At 40.8% G+C, this 12,059-nt stretch overlaps 1 protein-coding gene across 1 annotated transcript in view; it reads right to left on the reverse strand.

The window, feature by feature from the left end:
- Positions 1-1,415: 1,415 nt before the first annotated feature.
- ACPP (acid phosphatase, prostate) overlaps positions 1,416-12,059 on the reverse strand; it is a 45,232-nt gene continuing 34,588 nt past the window's right edge. The window contains exon 11 of the mRNA XM_029940288.1: positions 1,416-3,615. Within this exon, the coding sequence (XP_029796148.1) occupies positions 3,497-3,615 (119 nt within the window). The 3' untranslated portion in view covers positions 1,416-3,496. The remainder of the gene's footprint in view (positions 3,616-12,059) is intronic.

Genomic DNA, 12,059 nt, shown 5'->3' on the forward strand with positions numbered 1-12,059 from the left:
CACACAAAAATAGTAAGATGTAGGCATATAAAAAAGATGACTTTCATGTCTTCACTATAACCTGAAAGTGAATCTTGCAAATTAAACAAACAAACAAACAAACAAACCCCAAACATTCTTTCTGCCTCAAAAAATCTGTCATTGGTAGAAAGTATAAGTGTCTGATATGGTAGCCACCAGCCACATATAGCTTCTGAAACTTGACTTGTACTTAATCCACACTGAGATGGCTAGAAGGGTAAAATACACATCAGATTTCAAATACTTACTATAAAAAACCTGAAGAATATCTCAATATTAATGATGTGTTGAAGTGATTTTTTTCAGTGCACTAGTTTACATAAATTTTATTAGAAGTAATTTTATGTCTATTTTTACCTTTTTATAATGTGGCTATTAGAAAATTTTAAATCCTATATGTGGGATTTATTATGTTGTGGCTTGTATTATGTTTCTACTAGACAGCCCTGGTCCAAAGCACCAAAATGTAACACACATTTATTACTGCCCCAATGAGGTTTTTATAAAGAGAGTTTTGAAGGAGAAAACTACTATTTTGGCTTTCACTTACCAAGAAACTCTGTTGGCTATGAAGAGAGAATCAATGCTAGCAATATTAGAACAAGATAGAGAGAGAATAGGAAGTTGGAAAAACAGAGACTGAATTCAGGGAGTAGAAATGCCAGTTCTCAAGGTTTCTTGGTCAAATGACTTCCAATAAAATGTTTGCCTCTAAGTCTTGTACTCTTCTATTGCCACAAATTCTTTTTATAATAATATTTTCTTAATACTTTCTTTACACAATACCATTCTGGCGAGGAATACCATACCTCGACTTCCTTAGAACTTTCCTACATATATATTGATCATATTTTTTATGGTAGGTTGTTTCCCTACATTGATGTGGTAAATACTACGTTATTCTAATCCTGTTCAAAGGCCTCTGTTCAGACGTGGGGAATACACTGCAGAGCAGAAGTTACCTCAATCCTAACAATTATCTTTCAAACAATGTTTCTTCTCATGCCAACTAAGCTTCTCTGACTCATCTGAAAAAGTCACTTTTATCAGTAGAGAGAATTTGTATATCTTTCTGTTGAAGTTGGATGATTAGCTTATTTCCTGAGGAATGTTAGAGCGCACCTGTGCTCTCTGCTTTATCATCATTGATCATTTGTCACTTATGATTTTTCACTCTGCCTTGAACTATGAAAAGCAATTACAGTGTTCATCAACAGAGTAGCTCTGTGGAAGGGAAAAGAAACAACTCCGTTGGGAGTGACAGCTTTCTCTGCAATAATCAAGAGATAGGAGAAGGAAGAGAAATGAAGACATTAACCTCGTCCCACAGAAACAATAGAAAGCATTAAACACTGTATTAATAGAAAATATTAAACATTGACAATATTAAAAGATGATGTTAGGGAAAGCTTTTACTTTCGCATTCTACCAACTCTGTATAAGGCTGTGTTGGGGCCAAACACTTTAATAATCACATTAGGGGTGGACAATTTAGCATCTAGGCCAGTGATTAGCAAACAGTAGGTCCTCTAACAATGTTTGTTAAAAAAGTGAGAAGATCCATGATTTGTGGTTCTGTTTTCTACTTCTATTTTAAAGTTTCATGACTTATTAGCATAAGATATTATGCTCTCATTACTAATATGACTGGCTACTTTATAGACACAGTAATTCATCATTTGTTTTTCCTGCTACAGATGTTTTACCCCTTCCCAAGTTGAGGATGAAGCCAGATCTTTCATTTCTTTGCCAACATGCCTTTTGTGTTACTGGAGGAAGAAGCAGATGCCAGGTAAGAGAACACAACTCCTTCTCAAGGTTTTTTGTTTTTTTCATTGCTTTAGCTCAGTGAAAATTACATAGAAAGTGGGTGATAGAGGTAAGTGCTTGAAGTTTATCAGGAGAAAGCTGTGAAATCCAAGGGGAGAGGAAGATTCCTGAGACTAAGAGATGGGGTGGAGTTCCAGGAGAGTTTCTGGCTGATAGGTGTCACCCCAGGTAGAGGACTGGACAATGCCAGGATGCTGAAGTCCAAGTGTGTGGTTTTGGGAGCCATGCATAGATGTCCTCTGCCTACCTTCAGGAGACCAAGTGGGAGTAGACAGTGTGTTTATTGGAGACCAGTGTAGATAACAGCCTAAAGGACCCTTATCCAACTCTTCCCACCAATTACATTCTAGGACCTTTAGGAATATCTGAGAAGGTGAAGAATCCTACCAATGAATGAGACTGAATTTCCCACCAAGTGGATGGTTAAAGGCTCAGCGTGGGTTACGACTGTTTAGAATACATATCAGGTTTACTGCAGTGGTACCATTCATGAACATGCTTGCTTGGACAATGACCAATTCACAGGATGAAATGAAAAACAAATTGTCACAGAAAATGAGAACTAGATGTGACTTCTATGTTTATCTAGTCCTGGCTCTTCATCTTTAGATAATTAAACCAAGGTTTAAAAGACTTAGTAAAACTTGTTCCAAGTTGTTGGCCTAAAGCCAGGGCAGAACTGCGGCTGGGGGTCATCCACCTTCATCCCGTTTTTCTTTCCACTTCACCACTTGGGAAATTTAGTTCTATTTGTGGTGGTTAAATATGTTATTATCTCATCATGGCCATGAATGAGGGAGTTCTCATGAAAGTAAATCTCTTACTTTTAAAATGAAATAAAGAAAGTGGAACTATAGAAACATAGTCTTGTGGTAGAGGTAGGAAAAAGAAACACGGCTGCATGGGCTTTCTAGTTATTCCCCATTATAGAAATTGTGGGGAAGATGACCTGACCTACAACTACAACAGGTGATATTACACTTTCGGAGAATTAAATACCTCTCTCTAAGGCAGTTTCAATACTCTGTGTATGTATGTGTATCAGTATAAATACACACAGAGAACTCTGTTAGCTATCAAACACTGGGTAAGAGTTTCTTTTCAGGAGTGTGTGCATGTCTGTATTCAATCTACTTAAGAGCTAAAGAAGAGATTTATTTACACCTTCGGATTGGGTCTTATTTCTTAAGAATCATCCTACATGATGCTATTTCTAGTGTAATTGTCCTCATTATCCAGTCTCCTTTAATCAATGTCTTTGTCACATGTTGTAACCATTTGCTCTTTACGGGCAAAAGGCTGATTGGAGTTTTAACTTCTTTCTTTCTTTCCTTTACAGAATACAACTGTCCTCTGCAGAAGAACACAACTGTCCTCTGCAGAAGAACCTCTTTCTAGCTGAATGAGAAGCCTGCACCACGATGAGGAGTGCAACCATCAGGAGACCTAACCAAGTGCCCTGGGGTTTATTCATCAGTCCCTTGGTCACTAGGAGTTCACACCCAGCTCTAGACAGGCTCAGAGGGAAGGGTGTGGGCAGGGTGATGTCCACATGGTGAAAGCCTGTCCCTTCTATGAGGCATCACTGACAGGTGCTGCGTCCCAGGAGGTTGGTCTGGTGGGTTGGCCTTATTCAGCCATCTGTTCAGATGTTCTGATAGGGGTCTCTGTGCCAGCAGGGCCCATGGCGGATGAGGGTAAACAGCAGCACCACGAGGACACCAGACACCAGGCAAAAGGTGACAGCAAGGACGACCCTTAGAACTGTGGAAAAATTGGAAGACCCATAATGTAAAATTAATGGATTAGGAAAATATGAAGATTGTAAAATGAGGAAAATAGGAAAATCACATATCTGTGTTGCTTTCTGCCTTAATTGTAAAATTCAGTGGCGTTTCTGAAGCAACCTTGAAACCAGCGGAGTGTGCTGAAAAGAACACTAGACCAAGAGTCAGGAAATGACCTAGGTTCCAGTTCTGGCATGACCTTTGACCTCTGGGTCTCCACTCCTCCACCGTAAATGGAGGGTAATTGACCAAAGTATTTCTTTTCTTTTTTTTTAAAATGAAGTATTTCTAAAGTCTTTTCCAGCATTAACTTCATGCATTTTCATACAGTTAAAATAATCAATTGTTCATGATCTCAGTGTCAACAGAAATACTATCATTAATTGAGTCTAAAACACATGGAATATCATCTTTTAGTTTATGAATTTGTTTTTCAGTAAATATCTTTTAGAGAGGAAACCTTGAGCACACGTTAACAATGACAAGCATTTTAAAGATAACTGTGTACTATTGCTAATCTGTACCTTTATTTACACATAGCCCTATGATAGCTGACTGTCATGGGGAGATATAGAGGGCCATTTTTTATGAGATGCTATTCATTGTTGCATCTGGAAATTTACCCTCCACACACATACACCCTGGTCCACTGTAGTATATCCATCATAAACATCAAGTTGTACCATCTCTAAATGGATGTCTGATCTTCATTTAAAAATAAAAAGGATTGCTGGTTGACTTAGGCAGTGAGAGAGCAAACATTTCCTGATCTGGCAGCGCTGTCTACAGAAGCCCTCACACGCCATGGAACTCAGCTGAAAATCACTTATTGAACCTAACTTTATCATTGTAGATATGGAAAAAAAACAAAAAGAAGCAGAGAGATTAGATCATTTGGCTAAGGATAAGCAGATAATTATATTTGGGTTAGAATATGTGGGTTTATCAGTCTCATGATTCACTAATGACTCAGTTCACTAGTGACTTCCAAATCCAAATCTTCTGCAAACTCAAGACTCATATATCCAGCTGTGTACTTGACAGATTCCCTTGGAGATTTGATAGGCATCTCAATCTCAGGAAGTCCAGCACCGAATTCCCAATCTCCTCGTCCCTTCCCCCACCCTGATCTGCTCTTCCTGCAGCCTTCCTCATTTCAGTTGATGGAAACTTCCTTCTTCTACTGTCTCAGCCCCAAACTCCTGAAATCTCCCCTGGTTCATCTCTTTCTCTCACATCCTGTCATCAATCTGTCAGGAAGTCCTGTTCGTTTTTTCAAAATATATCCAGAAACCAATGATTTCTCTCCTTCTCGGCCACCACCCTGTTTTATTTTATTTATTTTTTAAAACTTTTTTTATGGTTTTTATTTATTTTGGAGAGACAGAGGCAGTGTGAGCAGGGGAGGGTCAGAGAGAGAGGGAGACACAGAATCCGAAGCAGGCTCCAGGCTCTGAGCTAGCTGTCAGCACAGAGTCCAACGCGGGGCTCGAACCCACGAACCGTGAGATCATGACCTGAGCCGAAGCCAGACGCTTAACCGACTGAGCCACCCAGGCACCCCCACCCGGCTTTAAACCACCATCATCTTGTGCCAGGATTACTACAACATCCTCCTGACTCGTTCCTTAGCTTCTACACTTTCTCCTCTACAATCTATTTTCAACACAGCAGCCAAATGACTTCAAGTCAAACCATGACACTCTTCTACTTTAAACAAAGTCTTCAGTGAATGCTCATCTTAGAATGAAAGTCAAAGTCCTAATAAAAACAGTTTACAAGGCTCTGTATTATCTGGCCTGACTAATATCTTAGACTTCTCGTACCACTCTCCCTTCATTTATTCTTGTTTGGCCACACAGGCCTTGCTGTTCCTCAGACATGCCAGGCACACACCCATCCACAACCTTTGCTATAGATGCTGTTCCCATGAATCTCTGCATCAGGTAACTCCATTGCCTTCTTTGCTCAAATCTCATCTTCTCAATGAGGGCTTTCTACTTAAAGGTGCAACCAATATGCCGTTTCCCCACACCCACACCAAGCTTAGCACTTGGGATCCTCAACTTCCAAAATACTTATTTATTATATTTGCTACTTATTATCCAACCCTCTCTCCCTCTAACAGAATGTAAGCTTCATGAAGGCAGAAAACTTTGTGTATTTTGTTCACGAATGTATCCCTGGCACATCCATGGCACCTAGAAGACGCTCAATAAATATTTGTGGAAAGAATTAATGATCTAGAACTCACAGGTCCTCATTTCTTAGTTCAGTGCTTTTCTCAAGATATCAGGATGCCTCTTAGCATTATGAGAAGGTAAATATTAATAAAGTTAGACCCTGGTGGATGGGTGTCATTACCCCTGTGAATGGAGTTAATATAAAGGTGGAGGGAACTGAAGAGAATTGAGGAAGGAAGGAAAGAACTAAATGAAATGAGGGAAGAAGGCAGAGACTAATGATTCTTTAAAATTAAATGTTCATGGGTGTCTATCTGTATTTGGAAATGTATTTTCAATTATTTTTATTGGCTATGTTGTTATAGTAGTCCCAGGGAATATGTTTCTCCAATCTTTTCCCTTCCTTCAGTCTTTCCTAGACATGTAGTGGGCACACACCATATGCTAGGCCCACGCTGTGTTGGGTTCTGGGGTTCCATGATCCCTGCATTAAAGATCATCAATATCTAGTGGGAGAACCAGACAATTCTGAGATCATGTGATACATAGTAAAATAGAAGTGTAAAAGACATGCCATTGGAATGGAGAAAAAGTTGTAATTAATACAAAGCGTTCTATTTAGAAGAGAATGAGGTTGGAAAGTCTTCTGAGAAAATGATAAGATTTGAGCAGGACTTTGAGGTAAATAAGACTTTGTGATGAGACAGAATAAGTTGCATGAGAGTGTATTTGGGAAATAATGAACAGTTGCATGTGGCTGGAGTATAGCTTCTGGTGCGTTAAGACTAGATAGGTAGGTTGGGGCCTAGGTTTTAGAAGGTCTGGTTTGTCAAGGAGCACATGGAAATCATTTATAATTATGACACATTAAGTGACATGGCCCAATTGGTGTTTTAAAAAAGAAAACAACTACAGAGAAATATAGGATGATGGAGACACTCTAAGCCTGATAGCTCTTAAAATGCATTTGATGAGGCACCTGGGTGGCTCAGTCGGGTAAGAGTCTGACTTTGGCTCAGGTCATGATCTCATGGTTCATGAGTTTGATCCCTGCATTGGGCTCTGTGCTGACAGCTCAGAGCTGGAGTCTGCTTCGGATTCTGTGTCTCCCTCTCTCTGCCCCTACCCTGCTCATGCTCTGTCTTTCTCTTTCTCTCTCTCTCCAAAATAAATAAAAGCATTAAAAAATGCCTTTGACAGGATACTTAAGGTTCAGCACTGGAAGTGTGGTCTTGACAGTTCAGATGAGGGAATTCTAGGATACTCTTGCAGTAGAATTGACAGGCTCTGGGATGGACTACAACGTACTGATAAAGGAGAAGTAGAGTCATGGCCACCCACGGGTTCTAGCTTAGGTGAAGAAGATGATTAGGCTATGTGCTGAAATTGGAAGTCCATTAAAAAGGATCAGTTTGGAGTGGAGGAGATAATAAATTTTATTTCAAATGTAGGATTGAGATGGGATATTATCCTCATAGAAATGATCAGTAGGCAGCTGGAAAAAACAGACCTAGAAGAGACATGGAGATGTGGAAATAAAGGTTCTAGATGTAGAAGATGGAGACCTGAGTAATACTGGCTCATGGCAAGGATGGAATGAGGGAACTGAGGACAAGCCAGTGGGATGCTATCATTTAGGGGGCTGGAGGAAGATATGAATCTGAGCACATTTTAAAGACTCAGGAGAGACTCTCTCTCTCTCCTTAATTAAAAAATTTTTTCTTTTAAATGTTTTTATTTATTTTTGAGACAGAGAGAAAGCATGAGCTGGGAAAGGGTAGAGAGAGGGAGATAGGAATGGAAGTGGGTTCCATGCTAACAGCAGAGAGCCCTGTGTGGGGCTTGAACTCATGAGCTGAGATCATGACCTGAGTTGAAGTCAGATGCTTAACCGACAGAGCCACCTAGGCACCCCATCTCTCCTTAACTTTTAAAATTTATGTTCCCTTGTACTGTGAAGCATTTTGTGAGTTTGACACAGTATTGTTCTAGAGTCTGAGAAAGAGAGTGGTTGGTTGCATCTTACTGTGAAGAGATAGCTCTGGTGATGAAAGACAAGCCCTCCCACTGCACGGGAACACATGAAAGCCTGAAGGTAGTGTGACTCAGTACCACTTTTCTGAAATCTATTTGGCGATGTGTATCAAAAAGCCTCTGCCTCTTTCCTGTTTGAATAAGTCTCATCCTCATCCTTGGATTACTGCAACAGTCTCCCAGCTGTGCTCCCTCCTCTCAGTCCCATGGCTCTCGGATCCTCTCTTCCCACTGAGGGCAAAGGTCTTTCTAAAACAAGAAGCCGGTCCCATCATCTGTCCTCTGCTGAAAACTCTTAGTGACTGGAGCTATTCAACTTGATCTGAGATACTTAATGCCCGCCTTCCCAGTGTGTTTGCACTCTGGCCAGACATACTCCTTCCAGTTCCTAAAATGCTCCAGGCTGTCTTTACCCTCTGGGCTTCTACATATTTTCTCTCTTTTGTCCTTGTCATTCTCCTCTCCCTCACCTCCGCTCACATTGTTAATTCCTTTTCTTCAGGCTTTGGCTTATTTTTTTTTAAGTTTTAAAAAATGTTTCTTTATTTGGAGAGAGAGAAAGAGCAAGCAGGGGAGGGGCAGAGAGAGAGAGGGAGAAAGAGAATCCCTAGCAGGCTCCACACTGACAGTGCAGAGCCCGATGTGGGGCTCAACCCCCAAACCGTGAGATTATGACCTGAGCCAAAATCAAGAGTCAGACGCTCAACCGATGAAGCCACCCAGGTGCTCCCAGGCTTTGGTTTAAACAGCACCGCCTTTGAGAAGCCTTCTCTGACCCCTTAGACTTAAGCTGGTTGCCTTTCCGCTATATCCTTTATTACAGTATCCACCACCCCTAACTGTTAGGGTTTAATTCTTCATCCCCCTGTCCTCCCTGCCTACTCCCCTACCTCCCTGCCAAGGGGTTCAGGTCACAGGGGGACAATTTTCTTGTATTGGTACTATTTCTTCAGCAAACTTAACACTTGCTACATAGGCCCATATTGGGTAGATGATAGGTACTCAAAAATATGTTTATTAAATATTCATCTACTTTGACCCACTAATTCAGTTTTTGGGCAGTTGCCCCAGGGGAATGGCCAACAAGAATGTGGGAGGGAAAGGGAAGATGGTAAGAGTAGAAATACGGTGTTAGAGACAGTGAGGCTTGAACCCTGGCCATACCACGGGTGGCATGTAGTTTTCTGAGGCTATTTTCCTCTCTGTAAAATGGGGAGATGTCCTATTGACAGGAAAACGAAAACAGGTCACTGAGTTAGGTGCCGATGGCTTTTCAAAGAAAAGTTTACAAAAAGAGATGGAAGGAAGAACAACATTCTACCGAATGGTCCAGGAGGGAGAGATGAGGAAATACAGAATGTAAATGATTAGTTCAAGAAAATTTGGATTGAAGAGAGTGAGATGGAGCAGGCACTTGAGATGTTCTTTGATGAGAGATTGGGCCTTTCCTAGTAGAAAGAAGCCAATGCAGAGGAAGAAAATGAAGCTAACTAAGGTTCACTGAGGTCCCGGGCAATGAGGAGTGGGATTAAATGCATGAGGAAAGGATACTCAGGGAGGAACGTGTTTTCCTGAGGAGCAGCAGTTAAGGCAGGTTAAGACTACTAAGATATTCGGTGGTAGTAACAGCAGAACCTAAGAGTTTTCAATGGCCTATCTTGCTCTTCTCAGGACATCTCACTAGAATTTAGGAAGCCAAGATGAACTTGAAATGTTGGGGAAAATAACAAGGACTTCCTGTAGAACTCAGGAAAAGGGTCCAGTAAGGGTGAATACTTTGGCTAAGAAGCATTGAAAAAACCAGCTGGGGTTGGAATAAAAAATTTCAACATTCGTAATTTGAAATGGTAACCACAGGCTTCGGTTCCAACTCAGCAGATCAGAATGCTGACTCTGTGTGGTTGGAACAAGCTAGGGTTGGATATTGCTGTGGGGGGCAGGGTATAGGGTGGGCCACCTTTAGGTCAGAATTGCCTAGGCTGAGGACAGGAGTGGGAGTGAGGAGTGACTTGGTATATACTAGAGCAAGTTCCTAATGTCATTAATGAATGATGACACACGTCCTGGGAAATTGATGATAGTGCCAACAAGAATGAGAAACAGGTGCTATAATGGGCCTCATCTCTGAGGCAGGAGGGGTGTTGGAAGGGATATAATTGAGTAGTGGCTCCAACTAGCAACAGGAGAACAAAAGAATGCCAAGCTGACTGTGATGAAAATATGCCAAACAACACAGACATATTGGTATATACATATATGTATGCAGTTGGTGACTGGGTCTTTGTAGTACATGCACATTTGAGGCTGATTCATAGCTTCTCTCCCCTATTTATTGAACAAGTAAGTTCTAGGCTTTTGATATCTGGGTCCAGCCATGAAGAAGCCAGGCTAAGTATGAAGGGCTCAACATTTATTCAATTAGCAAATACTGACTGAAGGCACTGGGTTCTAGGCCTTGTCTGAAGATTTGAGGTAAAGGGTAATGATCTTGCCTTTAGGAAGCTCATGGTTGAATCTTGGGCATGTGTATATTTATTGGAGATTTATAAAGATTTTTAATAAGGAGAAATTTGAACTTCCCACCATTAAACAAGTGGTGCTAGAGATTGACAGAGGGGTTGGGGGAGTGCTGGCAAAGAAAGCCTGATTGTGTTAATAAAATTTTGGAATTAAGAAAGCATTTTCTAAGAAAATAATTTTATTTTCAAGTAACATATATGGAACTTATACTTATCATAAATTCCCCAGCAAAGAGTCTGCTTAATTGACGTGAGAATGATATTAACTGGATCTCCTAACAGTGGTGAATAACACTGCTTACAGGTATGGGTAGGATTTCATGGGTAGTCTGCTAGCCAGGCATTCTGCATATACATGATGTGTCCTGTATTTAATGGTTTGTCCTGCTTCTTGTATTGGCTTTCTCAGGACATCCTAAATGTTCTGTAGCCATTTAAAAAAATAATAAATTATAAAAATCCAACAGTTAAAAGTATTCAAATTGATTTGGGCATCCTATTTGCTAAATTTTGTGCCTTACTAAGGAATCATTCCATGCCTATAACCTTCCATGCTCTGGTCTGCTTCATGGGGTCTCTGGAGAGGCAATGAGGATTTCCTGTTCCAGGAATTTCCCAACACTGAAGGCAGTCTGTCTTTCTGAAATTTTTACCTGCTGCCCCAAGCATCACTCTTGGAGACTATGTAGAGCGAATCGAATCCTTTTTCCTTAAAGAACTTCAGATATTGAATTTGCTTTGTTGGAAACCACCTCATGTTATAGATGCTTAAGTTTTCTATGAGCCAAAACCAGTGGTGTGCTAGTAACTGGATCAAAACCACAGAAAACAAAACACTGGTTTGTGGCATATCCTGATTTCTGTGATGAAGATGCTCCTGCCATGACACCAGGACCAATCTCACGCTCCCAAAAGTCAGGTGATTGAACTCAGAGTTGGGAAGGGCTGTGCACATTCCACTCGAGATTGGTAGGTGCTGGCTCCAGCATACCGATCCTTAAGTTTTTGTTTTATTAACGTATTTTGCTAATTGGTTTCACTCTATTTGAATATTGAATTGATACTGGTGTCCTGAGGGAAAGAATTTTATTAATACTCTACAGGCAGATTTGCGAAGAGGAAGTGACATATTGGCTATGGAGGGTAAAGGAGAGGATGGGCTCAAAAATAACCCCCAGGTTACTGGGGATTGCTGCCGATCAAGATAGAGACAGTACGTTCAGGGAGGAAAGGTAAGTGATTTATACATCCATTGGGCAAATGTGTATTGAGCACTAATTCATGTCAGGCTCAGGTATTTCTGAGACAGATATAAGACAGAACACAACAGATAAAAACACTTGCTCTTGTGCAGATGATATTTGATCTTATTAGAAGGAAACTTGTGGGAATCTCATTGGATCCAGAACCTTCTGCTGATTAAGTCCTCTACCCTTTCCAGCTTCAAGCCACTAAGACATTTGATAAATGGCTTTCTAGCACCTTGCGCCACACCCTTAGAAACCTCCATCCAAACTGATTTCAGATGGTGCAATTGTTGCCTCTTACAGGTAGCCCTTCCTGACGTTCCTTACTGCCTCTCTCCCTCTGAATCCAGTTAACTCTTGTCCCAGAGCAACCCTTGTGGTGGAAACATATAACCCTTGTCATTCTGTGTAATATGCATCTTTTTGCTTCCCCTCTGC

Source organism: Suricata suricatta, chromosome 5, assembly GCF_006229205.1.
Source record: "Suricata suricatta isolate VVHF042 chromosome 5, meerkat_22Aug2017_6uvM2_HiC, whole genome shotgun sequence".
Classification (NCBI taxonomy): Eukaryota; Metazoa; Chordata; class Mammalia; order Carnivora; family Herpestidae; genus Suricata; species Suricata suricatta.